Here is a 22,413-nt window from a genome sequence, read left to right as displayed (position 1 = left end):
GGGGATTCGTAACTTATGTCAATCCAAATTATAATTTGCATTTAGACATTGACGTGGAATTTACGAGTCTAAGAAACATCGCCTTCTCACCGTGAAAGTCGGGGGTAAGAAGCCAGGAGTTCATGTTTGTTAATCCACTTGTAAGTCATAAGCAAATCATTCCATTAAATAGCATAACCACAGAAAGAAAGAAATTAAAGGCCTTCTGAAGTTATGCCTAATTACCAAGGAAAGTATCTCTCTCTTGCCGTTTTTCTAGCTTTGCTGGTATTGCCATCTTCCTGCAATGGCAATTCAGTGCCAAATAGAGAAGCTAAGGCTTTACTCAAATGGAAAGAAAGCTTCGGTAATCAATCTATTTTCCAGTCATGGGTCACTCCAGCTACTGCCAATGCTACTACTCAAAGTCCATGCAGATGGCGGGGAGTAACCTGCAATAATGCAGGAAATGTAATTGCAATAAATCTTGCATACACGGGTTTGAAAGGTACCATTGAAAACTTAGATTTTTCTTCCTTCCCAAACCTTCTTCGGCTTGATCTTAAAGTAAACCAGCTCACAGGCAAAATACCATCCAACATTGGCTTGCTTTCAAAACTTCAGTTCCTTGATCTTTCCACAAATTCTTTAAACAGCAGGCTTCCTCTTTCTCTTGCCAATCTCACTCTAGTTTATGAGCTTGACATTTCACGAAACAACATAACAGGTGAATTAGACCCGTCTTTATTCCCTGATGGAAATAGTCGATCTAAAACTGGCCTCATGAGTCTCAAAAATTTTCTCCTCCAAGATACTCTGCTTAGTGGCAGAATTCCTAATGAGATTGGCAATTTGAAACATCTGTCTTTACTAGCTCTAGATGGGAGTCATTTCTGTGGCCCTATCCCTCCATCTTTGGGTAATTTGAGCAGTTTAACCGTTCTACAGCTTTCCAGCCTTCAACTTTCAGGAAACATTCCTGTTAGTTTTGGCACTTTACGCAAGTTAAATATTCTTTATTTGCACATAAACCACTTATCCGGTTTTGTACCGGAAGAGTTGGGAAATCTTTCATCATTAGTAGTTCTCCATCTCGCTGAGAACAACTTTAGTGGTAACTTGCCATCAGAAGTTTGTGGAGGTGGAAAGCTTGTCAATTTCAGTGCCTCCTTCAACAATTTCTCAGGTCCTATTCCAAAAAGCCTGAAGAATTGCAAGACTTTGTATAGAGTTCGGCTCGAATATAATCAACTTACAGGAAACATAGCCCAAGATTTTGGTGTGTACCCAAACCTCACATATATTGACTTGAGTTACAACAAACTGAGTGGTGAACTCTCGCCAAATTGGGGAGAATGTCGGAACTTGACACTGCTGAAAGCTGCCGGTAATATGATAGGTGGTAAGATCCCAGATGAGATTACTCAGTTGAACCAATTAATAGAGCTTGACCTTTCTTCCAACCAACTTTCAGGAATCATTCCTACCCAAGTTGGAAAATTATCAAAATTGTTGTCCTTGAGCCTGAAAGATAACAAACTTTCAGGTCCAATACCTGTAGGAATTGGAGGACTATCGAATTTAGAGTCTCTGGACCTCTCCACGAATATGCTCACTGGGCCAATTCCATACCAGTTGGGGGACTGCTCCAAGCTGCGGGATTTACGTTTGAATGAAAACGGCTTGAATAGCACAATTCCATATCAAATTGGTAATCTTGTAGCCTTGCAAGATTTACTTGATTTGAGTTATAATTCACTTTCTGGAGAGATACCATTGCAACTTGGGAAGCTTACAAGTTTGGAAAGCTTAAACCTATCACACAACAATCTCTCCGGTAAAGTTCCTTCTTCATTTAGCAACCTGTGGAGCTTGGTGGCTGTTAATCTCTCATATAATAACTTGGAGGGTCCTCTTCCCAACAGCAACTTCTTTCGGTCAGCTCAACCAGAGGCTTTTAGCAACAACAAAGATCTATGCGGTGAAAGACAAGGTTTAAAACCTTGCAATGCCACATTTACAGAGAACGGTGGAAATGATAAGCGCAAGATCGTTATAATTGTTGTTGCATCTTTGGCAAGTATATCAATCCTTTTAATGGTTTGTATATGGATTTTATCATTTCTCCGTTACAGATCAGTAAATCAGTCCAAAGTTGAAGGTAGAGCAAACAGAGAAAACCTTTTCTCAATATGGCAGTTTAATGGGAAATTCATGTACAAAGACATCCTTGAAGCTACAAAGAATTTCGATGAGACATGCTGCATTGGAGTGGGAGGATTTGCAAAAGTCTATAAAGCGGAAATGCCAGATGGTCAAGTATTTGCTATTAAGAAGTTGAGCTCCCATACTGACATAGAGATGCAGCTGGTGAAAAGTTTCAAGAATGAGGTTGCAGCTCTGACAGAGTTAAGACATCGAAACATCGTAAAACTCTATGGGTTTTGTTCTGAAAGAAGACATTTATTTTTGGTGTATGAGTTCATGGAAAGGGGAAGCTTGGCTAAGATCTTAAGCAATGACGTAGGAGCAAAGGAATTAGATTGGACGAAAAGGATTCAAATTATTAAAGGGGTTGCTCATGCTCTATCTTATATGCATCATGATTGTGTTCCACCAATAATTCATCGAGACATATCGAGCAAGAATGTCTTATTGAGCTCTGAACTTGAGGCCCGTGTATCAGATTTTGGCACTGCAAGGTTGTTGAACCCTGATTCATCCAACTGGACAGAGGTTGCAGGAACTTATGGCTATGTTGCTCCAGGTAACCTGCATGCACTCTTCCTTTCTCTCTTAATCTCTCCGCACTTGATCATTCATGATCTAGGAATTCTAAGCCATACACACTTAATCTTAGCTGATTTGGGGAAATCCACTGTCAAAACTTCCATGCTCATAACAGCAGTAAGTTTTTCAATTTTCTTAAACGAGTTTTTATGTGAGAAATTGGATATTTAGTGGCATATTTATTTGCCAATGAACTGTTCTTAAATCTTTGTTTCGATAACAGCATTGTTTTAAATGGATCATTTATATTTATTCATGAATCTTGTTTTATTTCTAAAACTATATTATAAGGTTGAAAATTTGCTTCTTCAATCAAAGAGTGTTTGTTGCTGCAGAGCTTGCTTACTCTAAGGCAGTCACTGAAAAATGCGATGTATATAGTTTTGGTGTTTTGGCACTCGAAGTTCTGACGGGAAACCATCCTGGGGAACTTATATCATATCTACATTCATCCCCTGATCAGAGAATCGGCTTGGCTGATGTGTTAGATCCCCGCCTCTCTTCTCCTGTGGAACAACAATCTGAAGATGGATTATCTTTCATGTTAAATCTTGCAATTTTATGTTTTAATCCCAATCCCCAATCTCGACCAACTATGCGTAGTGTATCTCAGCAGCTTGAAGTAGGTTGCTTCTGGTAGAGATGGAACTCGACTGCAAGTATCTTCTAAGCTATAAACAAGTGAATTAAACTCCCTCATGCTCAGCTTATTGTTGTTTTTTTTTCATTTTTTAACTCTTGCATCCAAGCTTATGCTTATTTTGCTATTTTCGTTGTGCTCAAATTAAGTATCCTTTGAATGTATCAAGTATCTATGTAGCCTTGGACAATTTATTTTGTTATATTTTTATTTTCGTAGAAAGGAGAGAAGAAAAAAATTTTGAACCTGAATATTAATTCAAATGGTTTATTAACTCTTTCAAAAGGTGAATTCAAAAAAAATTGAAGTCTTGCAAATACTACTTTTCTAATTCTAAGTATTATCCGACTTCGTACCAAAATAATATAAAAAAAAGGGTGAACATAAAATTTTCTAAGATCATAATTTGTTTTCAATTATATGAATTGTACTTTGTAAATGTAACAAGAGTTTTGATAAAATAAAAATAGGCATTCCAATGATGGGATTATTTTTTGTTTAATAAAAATTAAAGAGATTTGAAGCCAATTTTTTAAATGAAGATAGACGTAACTACTATTCAACCAAATACTCAAATATTGAATTTTTGGTTTTGCTTTAGAAAGTAGGGATGGAGAGGTCTTCAAGTACCATAATTCGAAACCCTTTTAACTGCAAAGTTATTTGGCTTCTATAAGATTCCATGCACGGCTGTGTCCCATAGATGGTAGTAAAGAAACTTTGAGTCCAGTGGAAATCTAACATGTTTCACTAGGCAAAATTTGTTCTTCTTTACTAGGTTACCTTGGTTGCCTGTTGTTTGATTCATTGGTATATTTCGCATAGCTGTGAGAGGCTCCGGCTTCCTGTTGAATAATGTCATTTTTAAGGGTAAGGTACTGAAAGCTAAGCTTCGCAACTTGGAAAGAGTTTGGAAGCTTCGATGGATCCCACATTAATTTCTATAGATACTGTATTTTGTGGGGTAGAGTGAGCTTGAGATACTGTATTTTGTGGCGTAGAGTGAGCTCTCTGGAAGTTGCCCAAACTGTAGGGACCTGGAAGCCCAAATAAACGGCTAAGCTTGGATTATGTGAATTTGGCAATTTTCCAAAAAGTCCAAATTGTTTGATCATCTTCATCTGCAGCGATTTTAGTGGTCTTGGCTTCCCATTTTTATCAACGAGAGGGCAAAAGTCAGCAATTGAAGCTGATGCAGTGGTGCACTGGACCAGAGCCTTCCTCTGACTTTTTTCCTACTAGCTAGCCACTGCTAGATATTCAATCATTAAGCCATTGTTCTTCTATTGAGACAAAATTAGTCAAGCCCAGTGGCAACTGGCAAGGCGACGATCGCGTTATCTCAATCTCACCTAGGGATCTCGTTTACACGTTAAACATGGATTAAGGTCCACAAATCGAAAGTGATGAAAAATAATCATCAAAGTTAGAAAACATGTCGACAACCCCGTGAAATTTTGTTAAACAGCTTAAGGATTGTATGGAGCAAGTTGGTTTTCATGATTATAACCTAGACCAGCAAAAGCATTGCGATTTCAAAGTCACCTAAAAGGGACAGTTCGGACGCGTCAATTGTCTAATGTAATTAGCTTCCAAGTCTTCTAGTGCAAGGCCCCCTAATTTTGGTAGTAAAATGAGAGGAAATTTGGTCGGCATTAGGTGCATGGGTATGGGCCTATATATATACTGCGGTACAAACATCCGTTCCTGCTCTACCAAGAAATCAAATGGCTCCCAAGAAGCTTTTATTACTCTTCCAGCTTCTCTTGATCGTTAGTATTCTCCTTCTAGCCTCAGCCATGGCGTCAAGGAACATCGAAAGGACTGCCACGACTTGTAAGCATACTGGCCTACCCTAGCTACCTTCTTCTTTGGTTCATTTGGCCTAAAATTTTATTACTCCTATCTTATTTGTTGGATTTTTTTTTTGATATTTTTTGTTTTTCTTGTTGCCGATGTTACAGATGAGAAAGCTGCAAGGGAGCAGATCTATCAACCCCAAAATGAGGACAATCCTTGGGGGCACGGTTATATTAATAGCCCATAATCTGCTGCTAAGAATGATTAAAAATAATCTTAGTATCAAGTGAATAAAAATGGGGAGCTGAGCTACTTCATTTAGCTTCTACATTTGCCCTCCGCTTAAACTTCTAGCTAATGGCTTCTTGGTTCAGTACTTTAGTTGCTTACGGCGGTATAAATATAGATATATGTGTAATAATTTGCTTAGATGTTACTGCAATACTAATCTTGAAGCTAGCTAGATAGCTAGCTCATCAGAGTATTTGTGTACCATAGAACCTGGATAATCTTAAGAGCTTGTTATCTACTTCTTTATACTAGATGTGATAAAAATGTCATTTAATGAATAAATTAGTGTTAAATGCACTATTTCTTTTTTACTCTAAAAATATATAGAGAATATGCATAAAAGTATATATTAAAGTGAAATCAAATATAAATCATCATCGATAAGAAATTATTAACGTTGAAGATATGTAATTTTGATTAAGAATTTTGGTTGCTAGGATAGTGATTATTTGCCATTTGTTTAATAATTGTATGGGACTGTGTTCGGCTCTTTAAAATTGTTGCTGGGATCAGTTGGGTCTTTTGATTTTGTTTTTTGAGTATATAATTGAGTTTTCAGGGTCAATATTTATAGTTTTATTGAGTTTAATTTAATCAAACTCAAATAATTTAAATAAATTATGAGATGAGTAAGAACATGAAAAATAAAATTCAATCAACCTCAAATTTTCATCAAATCAAGCTGAATCTGAATATGACAATGCATTAACTTGATTAGACTCTATTACAACTTTAATTAATAATACAGTGAATCATATTTCTTGTAATATCGAAAAAAATAAGGTGATATATATATGTAATAATTGAATATGATGGTAATTTTTTTTATAATAATAAATTTATAAATAAATAATTTTCAAATTTTAAAAAATATTAATTATTATTTAATTAAAATAACATGACATTTTTGAATTGATACTATGTACCATGCAATTAAAAATTAATCCACCTTAATCTTTCAAGTTATAGCCAAAATGTACAGTCATTCAAAACAATAAAATTTTAATTCTATTATTAATTAACTTTGAAATTGATTTTAAATAAAAACGTAGATTATAAACAGTGCTTTGGCAGACTCGGAGCATGTTAGGTCTGAAATACTGGTAAGTTCTTCGCTTCTGCTTAACATATTCTTCCAAGAATGCTGCTTGTAATGCATGATTTCAGGTCAGGACTTTAGCATAGGTTTGATAGAAGAGTTATGTGGAAATCCAATCTTCCAAGAATGCTGCTTTTAGTATATGATTTCAGGTCAGGACTTTAGCATAGTTTGATAGAGGAGTTATGTGGAAATCCAGCCTCTATTGAGGAGATTCAGAATAAAAGTTTGTTCTTGTAACCAAGGCTAGGTTTCCGAGGTATTCATAATAACTCCTGCTTGAGTTTTGCTTTAGCTTTTAATCATACCATAACTGATTATATGCCTGCTAATTTAAAATTAAGGAGTCAATTTCTTTGTCCCACTTTCATTTCTTGTTTTTGTTTTGAAGGAATTTGGATATATAAGTTCCATAACTACAACGAAAATGACTTTGATTCCCTTCTGGTGGAGAGGGAGAAGGAGAGGGAGACTAGCATGCCTGATATTATGAGAGAAGTGGGATATAGATGTACTATATATTGAGTCTACACATTGTAAAGAGGTGTTGTCAAATTTCTGACCTTAATTTGAATGAAGTTGCTCTGTCTAGAATACTTAGCACTGTTGTCCGTACCTATATATTCTGGCCAATTTTCACATTCGATATTCTGCTCTGCAATTGGTCGCAGTGCTGCATGCGTTAGATCTATCATGCCCAGACTCTTGGCATGCACGTGGACATTTTGGAGGATTCAGTTAACCAGCTTGTAAGTCCCATTGAATCTTGATTCATCTTCTTTACCTTGTTCCACAGTTGATTAAATATTTTGATCTCCTGGAATTAACTGGAAAATTGTCATGGAATATCTGTATCATGAGGATTTTTACATTCCTGACAGCCAGGCGTTTTCCTTTTCCATATCAATTTATGCATGTGCATGTCAGGTACCATAGTTTAGCACAGTTGTTCAATTTAATTAGTTGGTTTAGTGTTTTATGGAGCTATATATACTTAATCATTGCAAATAAAAATGCAGGTTCCTTTCCCACTCCATGCTGTATGCGTTTCTGCCCGAAAGAATGTTGATGGTCAATTATCTTTTCGACGATTGAGATATTTACCTTTGAGCATTCTGGCAGGAAACAAGTATGGCACGCTGCTCATCAATGCTTAATATTTTTCCTTGCATTGTACCACTTACTTTCTTTTTCCAGTTTGGCTTAATTAAATGTATGTTCTTTTACCTGAGGCATATGTTGAAGCGTGTGATCACCATGAGCCTTCTCCCATACATGGAAATCGTGCGGGGTTATCCCTTGGCCTTCTTGATGTGTTGTGTCATTTAGCTGAGAGGGGTTATGCCAATATCGTACGAGCAATGATTGAGAACCCTCTCAAACATTGCCCTCAAGTTTTACCGCTTGGAATCAAATTAACTTATCTATTCTTGTAGAGACTGCTTATAACCTCCTTCAACATGATGACTCTTCCACCATTTTCCCCATGGGAAGGTCGATTTTTCATCTTTGGTATTCTAATTCCAAGTTTGTTGCATGTGGTTTCATGGAAATGATTAAAGCTGATCGAGGCAGCATAGGTAGAACGTTAGCAATTTGTGATGAATAGAAGGTAATTAAAACTCAATCTATTGAAGGATCAATTGCTGTTAGTAATGCAACTGTTGATGTATTTTTTTTTATTCTTTTTCCTCACTTTTCCCTTTTTCCCTTTATTTTCATTCACTCGTTCTAGTACCGAACGTAGTATAAAAGTTAATAATGTCCATTAAGTTACATCTAAACACTTGGGTTGGTTGAGATTAATTAGGCCGCTGGGGTGAGCAGAAGAAATATATATGTGGTATAGTTAAGGAGCACCGCACTTTAATTTCTATACAAAAGAAGGAAAGAAAGAGGAATCTTCCCCATATATATTATATACATAAGCAGAAAGACCTAAATTCCCCAGATTGTAAGTCTAAATTAATTAATTAATTGATTAATATTATATAAAAGGAAGCAAAATTAATGATTGTACCGGTTAATGTGGTGGTACCGGCTGACATTGTAATATCCCAGTGATTCAATTCCTAGGGACGTGCAACATAGATCCTAATTCACAGATTAGAGATTAAAATAAAATCGAAATAAAAGATTATAAATCACGGATGGGATTTATCCTAAATATTTTGTGTTCTAATTTCTTGTATTAATTACTTGTTTAACAAATGTAACTCTAACTAGCTAGTGTATTTGTTCGATTTACGTGTCAAGTATTGAACTGGGGAGCTGTTCCAAAGAAAAAAAAAAAGGGAAGGCATATGGATGATCTGGCCACATGAATGGAGGCGAGAAGGATCGTTTGAGATACTGGATTTTGTTTTGGTCGGTCAAAACAGAAAATATTTATCATTTTTCTGAAGGAGAATGAAACAAACATTGCACAGCAAGGAACATCAATTTTCGACTGTCCTCCCTTTGACTTCTGAATAAGTCAACTAGAGAGGCATCACCAAAGAAAAAAAGAAAAAAAGAAAAGGAAGCAAATGCTCAGCAGTCACCATTCACCTATTTGTCAACCCAATGTATAAAAAATTTGCATTGACTTAAACATTAGTTCTTTTGATTAATTGGAAAGAAAGATATATTTGACAAATTTACATAGCAGCAGGTCATCAAAATATCATCAAAATACTAACATTTTATGTAATATATATTTTATATATTATAAAAGTCAACAAACTTCATTAAAACAGCTAATTTAATTTGTACCTTCTCATCTTCTCAATATATCTATGAGTAATTGTCATAACATCTGTGCAATTAACCTTCATTGTTTTAACTCTCTAACAAAGAGCTCTTCAAAAACTAATTATTATCCCATTTCAACTACTTTGTTTGTTGCTTTCAATTCTTAACCAAAAGTATATATATTCTTAATTTTATTTAACATCAATCGAATTTTTGCATAAAATTAGATATTAATTGCATGATGAGATGATGAACAAAAATAGCTGTAAGTTTTACATAAAATATTACTTGGGCGGTTCATTGGCATTTGTTTCTCTATCTCTGAATATAAGATATTAGTTTTAAGTAAAGGATACTGTCATCTAAGAAAGGGAGGATTGAGGCATCTGATAAAATCCCAAAGGACACGGAAGATCCCATGCTTCGATATCAAAAATAATCCTCAATTATTATTAAACCCCACTATCATTATGCATATTTCACTAGCTCAGATTCATATTTTTTTTGTTCTGAGTACATTCCATGTGAAGAAATGTCCTGGAAAACAGTTAATGATACAGTTGACTTTTCCAAGTGTATATACATGGGGATACGGGAGAGTCTGAGACCCAAACTTATACTTTATGTGTTTTGGTGCTGTAGAGCCAAAAAGAACAGAACAAGAGAAAGAGAGAGAGTGCAAGAATAATAATAAAATGAGGAGCGATGAAGTGCGTTTGAATTGTGGGATAACGATTCCAGTGATTGGATTAGGTACCTATTCTTTTAACAATGATAGGGAGACAACGGAGCAAGCCATCCATATGGCCCTCAAGGTACATCTCCGTACACACCCTCCTTGTACAGCTTTCTCTATGGTTGTTTTTTTTTTTTTTTTTTTTTCAAAAACACAGAAAAAATCATGTTTCTTTGGCATTCTACCGGAGATCATCTGTTCAACCTAATAATCCATGATAGTGGAAGGAGTATTATGCCAAAGGCCCTTTCGTCAGTGTGTTCATTGAAAAACATCAGAGTTGAATGAATTCCAGTTCATGCAGCATATATTTCTTGGCTCACACTGATGGGATACCCTCCTCACTGATTATAATTGTGTTTTTATCCACTGACCTAACATGTTTTAATGGATGTATGCATGCATGTGTGTTTTTCTATATTTGATTTATTTTAACATGAGAAATGCTGATAGGAATATGGGATGTTTGGTTGCAGATGGGATACAGGCATTTTGATACAGCAAAAATATACGGTTCGGAGCCAGCCGTTGGAAATGCTTTAAGAATGGCAATTGAGGATCAAATCATCCGAAGGGAAGATGTTTTTGTGACATCTAAACTATGGAGCGCTGATCACCATGATCCTGTTTCAGCACTCAAACAGACTATGCGGTAATTAAACTATACAAAAACGAGCCAACCACTAGCCAAAAGCTACAGAAAACTACCTGGAAAATGATAAAGATTAAAACTGGAAAATATACTTGTTATATATATATATATATATGGTCAAGTGCCTTTTTTTTTTTTTAATAAAATCTTTGGTGGTAGTTTTATCATTTGTCAGTGTCTAAACATAGAAATCTTCATTTATGGCTCACAGCCTACTATCACTTGAAATTCGTGAGTGTAGAGCATTTTGCAGCTTTCAAAGCATAAATTGCCTTGATTTACCAAGATATCAGGGAACTCTTTTAATATCACAGGATAATAAAATGGATGAGTTCAACAAGTTGTTGGTAATACGCAAATTAATTAGAATTACTAAGTTATATGAGTTGGGAAATTCTGAATTTTTATTCACATTTTATGATACTATATAATTTAACTCTTGTAGGAACCTGGGGATGGAGTTTGTGGACATGTACTTGGTGCATTGGCCAGTGAATCTGAAGCCTTGGGCTTGCAATGCTGTGCCAAAGGAAGAAGACTTTGAAAAGGAATTAGACATGGAGACCACATGGGCAGGGATGCAGAAATGCTTAGACATGAGCTTGTGTAGGTGTATTGGGGTTAGCAATTTCTCGAGCAAGAAGGTTGAACGCTTGTTAGATTTTGCTTCTGTGCCCCCTGCTGTTAATCAGGTATAATATATATGTCTCTAAAGCAAAAAAAAAAAAAAAAAAAAAAAAAGGGCCACAAGGATATATAGCAGGATGACTAGTAGATTGTTATTTAGTTGATGGGGCAGAAGCCTAAAAAAGAAGTGGCAAAAGTAGAATAAACAAGTCTGAGTCGTCTGTTGTCGTAACAGACGTCAATCCAGGTTTGAAATGAACTGATCATTCATTTAGAACTGCTAGTAGTAACATGGATAAAACTTACATAAAATTAGGTGCAATTTATGAAATTTTTTATTAAAAATAAGTAAATAAAAGTTTTAATAAAAAAATCAAACTGATAAATAATAGAGTTTAAAGTAAAAATTAATAATATGTAAAAAATTATTTATAATATTATTTATAATTTAAATTTGATCGATATTTATTCAATAATAAAAATTTTATCAATATTTTTATTAAAAATATCTATTTAATAAATATATCAAAGTTTATTAAATTTTTTTTAAATTTTATATATTAAATTTATATGATGAGATCTTTTAATTTTAATTTTTATTTATTCATTTTTAATAAAAAGTTTTATGAACTCTCCTTATCAAATTTTATGTAAGCTTTTTCCCGGTAACATTAACTCCTTCGAACCTTGTTCTCCATGAGCACGAAAAAGAATAGAAAAACAAGCCCTCTCCCTCAGTTAAATTGCCCTGAGTTATGTTCTAAGTTGGCAAGCAAGATGGGCATGAGAAAGCGTGTGTCCAGAGACATTAAATATAGATATAATAAAAGTAAACTGAAAACCAATAAAGAAAGAAGATTAGACATCTTAGCTTAGCTAAATGAAGCCGACGTGTTTAAGGTTTGTTGCCAATAGCCAAGTCATCATGATTAAATTGTTGATGGTGATTAAATTTTGATGGTGGGTAAAGGTGGAAATGCATCCAATGTGGAGGCAAAGAAAGCTTCGAGAAATCTGCGCTGACCACAACATCCACGTGAGTGCTTATTCACCGCTAGGAGGACCTGGGAATGCATGGGGATCCACGGCTGTGGTTGAAAATCCGCTCATCAAATCCATATCTCTCAAACATAAAGCAACTCCAGCTCAGGTAATAATATATATATCATATTTCATTCTGCTTTCTACGGACCTTCACCGAATAAAATTAGCAGTTGGAATCCTATTACTTAAACTCCAAGTTGCAACTCCGTTGGTAACATAATTTAGTGATGAATTTAAGGTTGCTCTAAAGTGGGGATTATCGAGGGGAGCAAGCGTGATCGTGAAGAGTTTCAATCCGGATAGATTGAAGGAGAACATGACATCCTTCAACCTGAAATTGGATGATGAAGATATGCTTGAGATTGACAAGTTGGAGGAAAGGAAAATCATGAGAGGAGAGTTTCTTGTTAATGATACAACTAGCCCATACAAGACTCTTGAAGATCTATGGGACTACGAAATTTGATGGGGTCAACTCAACAAAGTTGTACATTTGCAATTTGTAAATTTCAACACCCCCTTTACCTCCCTTCTCTGTTTTATCTTCTACTATAAGTTAGCAATGGTCTCCCTAAAATATATTGTAATATTACATCTCGTGTGTTATCCCCTTTAATTTTTTTTTTCTAAAATTTTAGTCAAGAATAAAATAGCTCCTTGGAGAAATTTTATTAGCAATCCCAGCGCCATCAGTAGCTGTCACTCGGTAGAACTAACATGTCATGAACTGAGTTTATGCTTAGACATGAAATACACCAAAAGATATACCCCCTAACCATATTGACTCTATGCAATCACACATGCCTAAATTTCATCCGATTTCAGGGTTGAATTCACTTGTAACCTGACATAGGAGTGTAACGGCCAACTCGTGAGCTGTCATCCTGATAAAACTATGGTTGCATCCAATTGTACCCCAAAAGGTCAAAAAAAAAGTAAGAAATAGCAAGTATATAAATACAGCGATTTAAGCACATTAGACAATCACTTGAAATGCATTTGAGTTCCTTTTGTAAATACTAGTAGGATGATAATTTCCACGACCTACTAGCTCCAAGTTTTAAATTGGTGCATCACAAAAAGTACATTACAGGATTTGCCAGAACGAGGAGGTTGAGCATTTGGTTCGCCTGCAATAAATTTGTTGTCAGGGAGACCAATCTTCTCCAATACTCCATTATCCAATACATTCCATTCCGGCCTAGTACTTGCAAGAATCTTCTTTAATTTGATTTCTTAAATTGAATCGCAGAAAGTTCAGCAGCTTAATCCGTGAAGTTGCTCTCAGCATCCATAATATCTCATTCCTTCATCCCAGCTCCGAACAGATCATCATGAGGATTATTAAGAAAAGGAAGAACAGAAAACAGGCATAAAATCATATAAAACAGCTCAAACAGAAGGCAGCAGATTTGGCCATGAAAAAAATCAGCTTTGGCCAAGAAACAAAGTAACTAGTGTTTTAATCATCATAAAATTGAGGCAGGTGCCAAGGACAGTAAGATTCTCTATCTTCTTCCTCCTTATTCTTTTTTTTCTTTTCTTTCTCAGCATCACATCTTTCTATATATATATATATATATATATATATATATATATCCGTTTAGACCTAACTGAAACAATATTCTTGTTTAACATAAATTTTTATATTTAGATACACTTTAAAATGCGTTATCTAAGCTGCACAAATTTCAATATTATTTAAGGTGACAATCGTACCTGTGATTGCTCAAACTAACAACTGCATGTAGCCTATTTTTCAGCGGACCGCCTACCATTTTCATTGGACACCGAGGAAATGCCTTGCTCAATGCACTAGAGAAAGCATTATCAATTAGAGAATATAGCACATCAATTTTTGTTGATCAAGATATATAGGAAAGGCACCTAGTGCTGATATTATGAAAGATTATTTCAAGATACTGTATGACTAGCTATGGTAGTAGATGCTTGTTAATGACACCCAACTTGGGAGGAAAGGTGAATATGAAATACAAGAAAGAGGGGACGGGGTAAGAAAGCGTGAGATGAAAGGATAAATAATTGGAATTTTGGAAGTTCACAAACTTGAACTCCCCTCCTTCCCCCACCCCCACCAAAAAAGTCCAGTAATTCAAGATTCTAGCCCATTCCCCTTAAATAATTATGCACCAACAATCTTCAAGAAGAGATATTAGAACCCACAAGCTGCTATTAGATCACATACTATTTCAAACAAAAATGATAAATTACCATAAATGAACCACCAACTAGATGATACTAGCTATATAGAACAACAATGAGAGAAAAGAACAATGCCAGCAGCAGATATTTCTAACCAGCAAAACAATTTTGTCAGGTACAAGAAACAAGGAAAAGAGAAGAGAAGGAACAAACAGAGAAAAAGAAAATAAAATACGAAAAAAAGTATATTGAAGTGGCTGGTCCATGACCCAATCAACATCCTAAAGGATTCAAGTGAATTGAAAAACCCATTCACAGTTTTTCTCTCTAAGCCAATCAGAAAGAGCTATATAGACCCTCTTCTTCATGTTCAAAGAACCACAAAGTATTGCAAAGTAAAAGCCCAACCAGCAAACCTAATATGCGACCACCCCACTCCTCCTTCCCATAAAAGATAGACGATCACACTCCACTCAGACCAATCACATAAATGATGGGAGTTGAACCCTGGTGACAACCTTGTGGTGGTAAAACAGCTTGCAATGAAAATAAATCATAAAATAGAAGTTTTAACTGAGACTTAATATGAACTGTTTCCTTTTTTGGATATTTAGCTTATTAACAAATTCGACTGAGAAAGTTTATGAATGTTAAAAACTCATCTCAAGCTTTAACGGTACCAAAATTTCTTGCCTAGTATCTTCAACAACTATACTGTGTTTTTTCAAATGACAAAACCTGGTGCAAAGCATAAATATCCGCTATATACAAACTTATTGCACAATAGTAATCTCACTGTCAATATAAATAAGAGAAAACTAAGAGAAAACAACTTTTAATCTATTTTCATAGCTTAAATGGAGAATCAAGTTTCATATTTGTCTCAATTTCCGACTAAAAAAATCCTTTAAATCTAGAGCCAAATGAAATCATAATGAAGTACCAATAATGTGTTTGACTGCAACATGGAAAATCATCCATGTTTACCAGGTTGAAGAAGCTGTCAGATGGCATATCAGTTCTAGCTTGTATTATTAACAATTAGATAACAAGTATACCTGAAGAAGATATCCATGCAGCCAATCCAATGTCTGTGGAAATGTTGTCGCTGATACACTGACAACTGTTAAACCCTGTTCCAAGGGACAAAGATGCATGGAAAAAACAGAAAAAAAAGAAAGTTCAACAACACTTCAATTTTCAAACAACCAACCACACAAAAATTAGAATTGAGTCAAATACACCTCTAAAATTATGAAAAGTCGGGATAGAAAATCCCTTTTGGTTTGCTTCCTCTTAAAACTCATTACTCCTAACTCTTCATACCATACTAAAAATTTAAAATACCTAAAATGATGGGGCAACCCAAGAGCTTTGAAGCATAATAATACAACATCAGATGGTAGCACCAACAACAGTAAATCCATGAGATTATCTTGGAGAATGCTAGATAAGACAATCAAGAAGCCCCCTTTACAAATACCGATGGACATCTTAAAAATGGCCCACTTTCTTTACCAGCAATCTAAGAGCATGTTCACCCAAAATATGATGCATATAATGCTTATACCTTCATACCCCACACAATCATAACTGACTATAGTTTCCAACTAATTTTATATCAAATCTAAGATACCTTACTACGATGTTATATTGCAATAGACTTGCTACATATTAACTTTTAATAGAAAATAACACTGGACACGCAAGATGAGGATAGACAAATGTTCAGCCTAACAACCAATAGAAACAGCCATGAAATGGCATACCTGTGACTTGAAAGAGCAAAGATAGTCTTGAATGGTCTTCAAGTTGGTTATTAGACTATCTGTATCCTGTAATAAAAAATAAAAAACTGAAATTTGACTATTGTTATAAATTCACCACACAATGAAGCAGAATAATCAATCAAATAACAAACTGAAATTTGATTTTTGTTATAAATTCACCACACAATGAAGCAGAAAAGTCAATCAAGTAAATAGTTTACCAAAGGAATAAAAAATGGAAACATCACTGAAGAAGAAAAGGAATTGAGAATGTGCAAAAGAAAAAACAAGGTATCAGCGTGCCCACTTTCGACCAGAAACAATGACGCAAAAGTTTTGCACACATGGACATGGCCGTGAGGCATCATCTCACGCCTTAGGTACCTCATTAGGCTGTCCTATTTGACAAAGGTATCAGCATCACAACACCTCTCCAGCTTAAGAGAATTCAGGACAAATTTACCATGAGCTAAAAATTAAGTAATTTTTTTCATAGTGAAATAAAAGGAGTGAAAAACTGCCAATACTGATACAAGGCAACTTATGATTATAACTGAACTTGAGATGTCATAATGCTCTAGGCCAGCTAAAGTAAAGCTTTAAAAAAACTACTCAAAGATTCTAATATTGACAACAAAGCATCCATATTCAAGGGAAGAAAATACATGAATATGACTGTTTTCAACCACATTTCCAGGTTCCACTTTCCAAACACCAAAAAAGCCTGCGGTTACTCTATAGACTATATTCATAGAATCATACTGTATAACTCAGTGCTTAACCAAAGTCCTCAGTTTGAGAACAACTACTAACATTCAAGATTGAGAAAGAACACTTCAAATCAACCTAGCTATCCGATTAGAGATTCTTCAAATACCATGCAATGCCCCACCAAACTTTTTGTCAAATGTATTATCTTTCTGCTATGTTGATAGCTACTTAACCTTTAGCTTGAGCAATGAGTTTGTAATGGAATGAGAACCCTGAATTGTTATTAATACCTGGACTAGACATTTACCACTTAATGCCCTAGTAGTGATCCTCTCCTCTAATAATGCCTGCATATAGAAGAAATTGGTTAAAATTTAGAAAATCATGCAAGATTGACAAAAGAGACATTACAAGGGAACAGGCGAAATACAATCCTAATTAAAGGAAGCCACCTTCATACTATCAAGAATAACTTTACATGAACCTGATTACATGTTTTTAGCATCAAGAACAAAACGTAGCAGTAACTTAGTTTAGACTAATGCCAGGATATAACAGTCAAAACAACCCATCTGTTTATAAATTTACATTTAGAATAGCCTATCCACCAAATGACATTTTCACACACAAGAATAGCGGAAACTAAACTCCATGCTCCACTAAGTAAACCATCTGTATGCCTGAGAATTCAAAAGCCTTAAGAGGGACTTTTCTCTATAGACAAATAAAGGTTTCTAATAGTACTAGTTCTATAAAAAGAGAAAGATTTAGAAAGGGAAATCAAAACCAACACCAACATTTGGGGCTTTGCTAAATATGAATTTGAATTAGTGTCTCCTCCACATGCTCAGTTTAGCAATTTGCACCACATATTATTTACTAAAATAAATTTAAACTCACCAACAAGCTTCTCATGTACTTTACTAGTTAAAGCTGGATAGAAAAAAGTGAAAGCAACCATACCTTATGATCAAATTCTGCCATCTTGAGCACTATGGGTATAATTATTGGTTCAGGACCAGATTTTTCTTTTCTAGTGGTTCTTTCATTTACTTCTGGTACCTCAGCAGTTTCACCTGCATGAACACAAACACTGTTAATAAACTGTCATATTGCACCCTCAATTAGCCTCTAATACTGACACATGCAAATGAAACAATGCTTATAAAATGGAGCTAGATGCTATACCAAATACAAAGAATTTAGAGCAGAAATCTACCTTTACTGTCAGAAGCAGTTGCCAGAGCAATGGACTCAAGCGATTCCGAAACTTTATTCACCTGGTCAGTAGACACACCTTCACCCAAATGCACAAGATGGTTTTGGCTATTTTCTGCATTACTTCCAGGTGTACTTCTGCAATTATTTTCCAGTTGCAGTGCAGAATTATCATCTGACGCCACAGACAATGGGGTCGATTGATGCCCTTCAGGCACAGAGGTTGGAGTTTTATGCTCATCATCCATTAAATAAATGCTTGGGTCCAAATGTATTCCCTGTTATTGTCATAAGAAACAAGGAAAACTCACTAACTTCAAAGTGACACACATTAAGGTGAACAAGAACATGCCAATGCTTCCCGATCAAATGCGATGACAAGGTGGAAAAAAATAATACAATACTTAAGCAGATTATAACCTTTCCTCAATGTTCGCAGCCAAGGAAAGAACAGATATAAAAGGTATCTTCAGAAATAACAGCTATCTCCAGGGTAAAATGGTAGCAGATCCAACCTCAAACTTCATCCCTATGAACATATCATGTGTGTTCCAAGACATATAGCCATGTTCCTCTAGAACAAACTATAGCTAGATCAAGTTATTTTAACTATCACATTAATCCAATCACGGACAAGAATAACCATGAAGATCAACAGATACCTAAGAATGGAAGTTCGAGTTTGAGCCAAAATAGCTGAAAATACAATAGAAGCTACAAGTACTGAAAATGTTCACGAGTACAATCTATTCATTCATGGAAAGAAGTCCATAACCTGCTAGACTCCATGCTTATTTTAATGTGCAAAATCAGAAATTTATGTGTCACACCCTTTCATGACCAATGCTACAAAAGCAGACAACACCTGAGACTCTACTTCCCAGCAAAATCATACAACCTTGTAAAACTCTTTGATTTTATTTTCGACATAGCACCAAAATATCTTATTAAAGTAAAGGAATCAATGCAAAGAAATAATTAATATGAACCACAAGCACTCAAAACATAATGCACTCTACAGGCATGCACATATCACAATATTAATTCTTGTGCTGATAAGGGTAAAATGGCATCAACATTCACCGCAAAGATAAAAAAGAGAGGAATATGCAGGAAGGGCTCAAGGATGGACAGTGTGAAGGATATCGGCAAAAGAAAGTAGTCAGCAATCTAATGTCAAGCCATACCTCGATTATAATTGGTTTTCCATCTTTCATTGCTTTTTTTAGATCCCCATTCAACCCTAGGAACCAAACAACACAACACAAAATCAATGACGAATATACCTTTAGAGTACAATAATTAATCTAGGAAGACAGAAAACATATGACATGCTATGTTGATGTTACATGTCTCTAGGGAATCTCCTGATTTTACATTGATAAAAGAAAGAACAAAATTTCATCATAGCTAAATGGAAATTTTAGAACTACCTTTACGAACTATCCTGCATTCTCGGCAAAATTCAGTAATTAACTCCTCGGAGGAGCTGAAATCCCGTTCCCACACAGGAGTGGATGCCAATGGTGCACTGAAACAAATAAGAGAACTAAGCCTTTTTTTTTTTTTTTGCACCATACAAATATATTAAGCAACATACAATCTGTTAAAAGCAAGGATGTCAGGCCAATCAGCTGCACAAGATGAATTTTCTAATGAGGACAATATGCTTTTCCTACGACACATGGATTGAGAGCAACAACGAAAATTAAGGAAATAATAACAATAAAGGTTTAAATCCAATGCATTATTCAATATAAGGTAGTGCCTTTTCTTCTACTCTACCTTTGTCTGGAGTAGCAAGCGATTAGGGAAATAAACTTCTAATCTTGTAACCAATATATAGTACTTCTCAATTTGGAAAACCACAAAGACCCATTCTGAATCAAAAGCTCAACATCTTCCCACCATGCATAAAAAAAATCCCAACTGATAACATATAACTAGAACAACCAATTACTGGTTATGCCAACTGTCATCCTTTAGATGAATCCAGAAAATGCCTTACTGATAATCATCGTTTTATTTAATTTGGAGCACTGATTTGATATGATCAGAAATTTTCTACATTGGAATAGAAAGGCGTACAATATAAGAAGAGAAGAAAAATAAATATATTATAGACGTACTCGGTTGATGTTCGTAGCAATTCATAAACCATATCTGTCTGTAACAATAGAAAATAGAAATGTAAATGCACCAGCAAACATAAAAACAGAGTGACACATCAAGGAAATATGAAAGAAGAAAATGTAAAAAATTTCAGTAGAAAACAGATTGCTAAACCTGTAAGACGTTTGGCAAGTTTAGCCTTTGTGCAAGTTGTGTAGCTATTGTAGACTTCCCAACACAGGCAGTTCCACAAACAAGAATCACCAAAGGAACCCTTTGATGGTGAAATCTGAAAGTAAGAAACAAGAAAAACAGTATTGGCAAAATGAAGCAACACTTAGAAGTTTAGATATTTTTGCTCTCCTACTTCAAGTCGAGAGCAAGTAATGAGTCAACAATAAATGCTCCATGCATTATTGTGTCTTTATGATCATTAAATCAGGGTGAAGACATGAACCGAACCCAGACCTACAATACCAGCAAATTATCTAGTACAACAAAATGAAGATAGTTACACAAAAAGGGGGAAAAACTATCGTTATACAAAAAGAAAAAGCAACCACCGTTTCACACAGTTAGCACACTTTTTAGAGGTGAATTAGCTTTGATGCTGCTAAACATGTGATAAAGAAGTTCAAATGAAAATTTGATTCCAGAATTAGCACCATTAAATTGTTTGGCATCATCTTGAAAAGCCAACTGACCTGGTCATCATCTTGTACCGGTTTATGTACTCTTCCCCATAACCTCGCCTCTCCATTAGCTGCACAAAGAGTTTGATTACAAAGTTCCAAAAACTACATTCAATATCCAAAAAGTCTGAAAATGCTCTCCACTCTACTATTTCCATGTTACAAATTCACAAATGTTATGAAGACATACCTTAAAAAGATTAGCTTCCAAATCAGACTGCGAGCTGAATAAGGATTCGACGAATAGAACATTAATAAGAAAATCGTACTGCTGATATAAATCACGAAATTGAAACTAAAATCAAAACAGAAAGAGAAAGGAATCATACACATCCAAAAGGCTGTTGTCTATAAGCAGCTTCTTGAGCTCAAGAGCTATTTTAATTGCTACATGATTTGGAATCTGAAACCGCCCACGTCATAGCGATAAAAAAAAAAAAAAAAACCAAAACATAATATAGTAATAACCACAAATATAAAAAGTGAAGAAAATTAAGAAATTCAAGCAAGCGTATCCTAAGAAAAATTTTAAAATAAAATAAAAAAACCGAAAAAGAATTGAATTCAGACCTTTGTGACAGTTAACATTCTGCTAAGCAAAAACCTAGATAAAACATAATAGTGATCGGCATTATCACCCAACCAGACCTTCACCTACAAAGCCAAAAAAAAATGAAAAAAAAAATTGGAAGATTTTATTTAAAGTTAATTAGTTTAAATGGAATATGGTTGAGAGAGAGAGAGAACCTTGACGAAGTCGTATTTGGACGAAGCGTTGCGAGGACTGGATTTGGCGGAGGGGAGAGAGGGAGTGGTAATCTTGTCGTCATCTTCGTCTTCTCCACTGTAATTCTGGTTAGCTCTTGCTCGCACGGCAATTCCCTTGCCCTTGTAGTTCATCATCTTCTCATATTCCCCCCTTTTTTTTTTCCTTCTTTTCCTTTCCTTTTGGATTTCATTCAATGTACAGACTTCAGAACTTCGACAGCCTCCCCTTTTTAAAAAAAAAAAACACGCTACTGTCTTTTTCACGGACTTCCCCGCATCTTTGCCACCTCAGCTTCAGCTATCAGTATATAGGGTTGATCATTCGTGTAGAATACTAAAATTTATACATTTATATTATTTTTATATAAAAAATTTATATTATAATTTATATTTATATAAAAATATAAAATATATTTTTTATTTTATTAAATTATATATAATTATTATTAAAATCTAAATCATATCATTTTTTTATTTATTCTTATATCATATTTTTATTATATTATCATTTTGTATTTTAAATTATTAGATATATATCTCAATCTTTTTCTTATATATTTTATTTTATTTTATTTATTTTATTTTTCCA

At 34.8% G+C, this 22,413-nt stretch overlaps 3 protein-coding genes and 2 long non-coding RNA genes across 10 annotated transcripts; 4 read left to right on the top strand and 1 right to left on the bottom strand.

Annotated features, from left to right (window-relative positions):
* The first annotated feature begins 114 nt into the window (after positions 1-114).
* LOC111289417 (uncharacterized) lies at positions 115-3,599 on the top strand. Its single transcript, XM_022880451.2, has 2 exons — positions 115-2,746; positions 3,105-3,599. Exons 1-2 carry the CDS (start codon positions 214-216, stop codon positions 3,407-3,409), a joined length of 2,838 nt encoding a protein of 945 aa, XP_022736186.2. The 5' UTR covers positions 115-213; the 3' UTR covers positions 3,410-3,599.
* A 372-nt stretch (positions 3,600-3,971) lies between these two features.
* Positions 3,972-5,811, top strand: LOC149516256 (uncharacterized). Its single transcript, XR_016346710.1, has 2 exons — positions 3,972-5,245; positions 5,374-5,811. It is a non-coding gene; the product is annotated as an uncharacterized LOC149516256 (long non-coding RNA).
* Positions 5,812-6,388: 577 nt separating this feature from the next.
* On the top strand, positions 6,389-9,119 carry LOC149516255 (uncharacterized). The gene is made up of 2 exons (XR_016346709.1): positions 6,389-6,858; positions 6,991-9,119. It is a non-coding gene; the product is annotated as an uncharacterized LOC149516255 (long non-coding RNA).
* Positions 9,120-9,890: 771 nt separating this feature from the next.
* LOC111291453 (NAD(P)-linked oxidoreductase superfamily protein) lies at positions 9,891-12,957 on the top strand. The gene is made up of 5 exons (XM_022883226.2): positions 9,891-10,147; positions 10,545-10,720; positions 11,166-11,412; positions 12,318-12,497; positions 12,630-12,957. Exons 1-5 carry the CDS (start codon positions 9,956-9,958, stop codon positions 12,855-12,857), a joined length of 1,023 nt encoding a protein of 340 aa, XP_022738961.2. The 5' UTR covers positions 9,891-9,955; the 3' UTR covers positions 12,858-12,957.
* A 370-nt stretch (positions 12,958-13,327) lies between these two features.
* LOC111291451 (uncharacterized) lies at positions 13,328-22,024 on the bottom strand. 6 transcript variants are annotated; one of them, XR_016346628.1, is made up of 16 exons: positions 21,804-22,024; positions 21,627-21,710; positions 21,386-21,459; positions 21,247-21,280; positions 21,069-21,127; positions 20,539-20,653; positions 20,382-20,419; positions 19,686-19,783; positions 19,440-19,495; positions 18,254-18,530; positions 17,998-18,110; positions 17,325-17,381; positions 16,324-16,389; positions 15,613-15,687; positions 14,111-15,061; positions 13,328-13,698 (listed from the first exon to the last, which is right to left on the bottom strand). XR_016346628.1 is itself a non-coding variant. In XM_022883218.2 (16 exons), exons 1-15 carry the CDS (start codon positions 21,957-21,959, stop codon positions 14,144-14,146), a joined length of 1,365 nt encoding a protein of 454 aa, XP_022738953.2. In that variant the 5' UTR covers positions 21,960-22,024; the 3' UTR covers positions 13,328-13,698; positions 14,111-14,143. The 6 variants fall into 6 exon arrangements, 4 of the variants coding, with proteins under 4 accessions (XP_022738953.2, XP_022738956.2, XP_022738957.2 ...); XM_022883218.2 differs by having other exon boundaries at positions 14,111-14,206; XR_016346629.1 differs by lacking the exon at positions 17,325-17,381.
* Between the last annotated feature and the right edge of the window lie 389 nt (positions 22,025-22,413).

Source organism: Durio zibethinus, chromosome 11 (genome assembly GCF_047325235.1).
Source record: "Durio zibethinus cultivar Kanyao isolate XHJ-2024 chromosome 11, ASM4732523v1, whole genome shotgun sequence".
NCBI classification, from domain to species: domain Eukaryota; kingdom Viridiplantae; phylum Streptophyta; class Magnoliopsida; order Malvales; family Malvaceae; genus Durio; species Durio zibethinus.
The sequence above is the reverse complement of the archived record's forward strand: the minus strand, read 5'-3'. Positions and strand labels throughout refer to the sequence as shown.

Bases quoted from the DNA above. Each gene is read 5' to 3' on its own strand.
- LOC111289417 (XM_022880451.2), top strand. From the start codon at position 214: ATGCCTAATTACCAAGGAAAGTATCTCTCTCTTGCCGTTTTTCTAGCT. The intron at 2,747-3,104 runs GTAACCTGCATG...TTGTTGCTGCAG, and splicing joins TTATGGCTATGTTGCTCCAG to AGCTTGCTTACTCTAAGGCA.
- LOC111291453 (XM_022883226.2), top strand. From the start codon at position 9,956: ATGTGTTTTGGTGCTGTAGAGCCAAAAAGAACAGAACAAGAGAAAGAG. The intron at 10,148-10,544 runs GTACATCTCCGT...GTTTGGTTGCAG, and splicing joins CCATCCATATGGCCCTCAAG to ATGGGATACAGGCATTTTGA. The intron at 10,721-11,165 runs GTAATTAAACTA...TAACTCTTGTAG, and splicing joins GCACTCAAACAGACTATGCG to GAACCTGGGGATGGAGTTTG.
- LOC111291451 (XM_022883218.2), bottom strand. From the start codon at position 21,959: ATGATGAACTACAAGGGCAAGGGAATTGCCGTGCGAGCAAGAGCTAAC. The intron at 21,128-21,246 runs GTATGTCTTCAT...CTCTTTGTGCAG, and splicing joins TGGAAGCTAATCTTTTTAAG to CTAATGGAGAGGCGAGGTTA. The intron at 19,784-20,381 runs GTACGTCTATAA...TATTTGTTTCAG, and splicing joins TTGCTACGAACATCAACCGA to TGCACCATTGGCATCCACTC.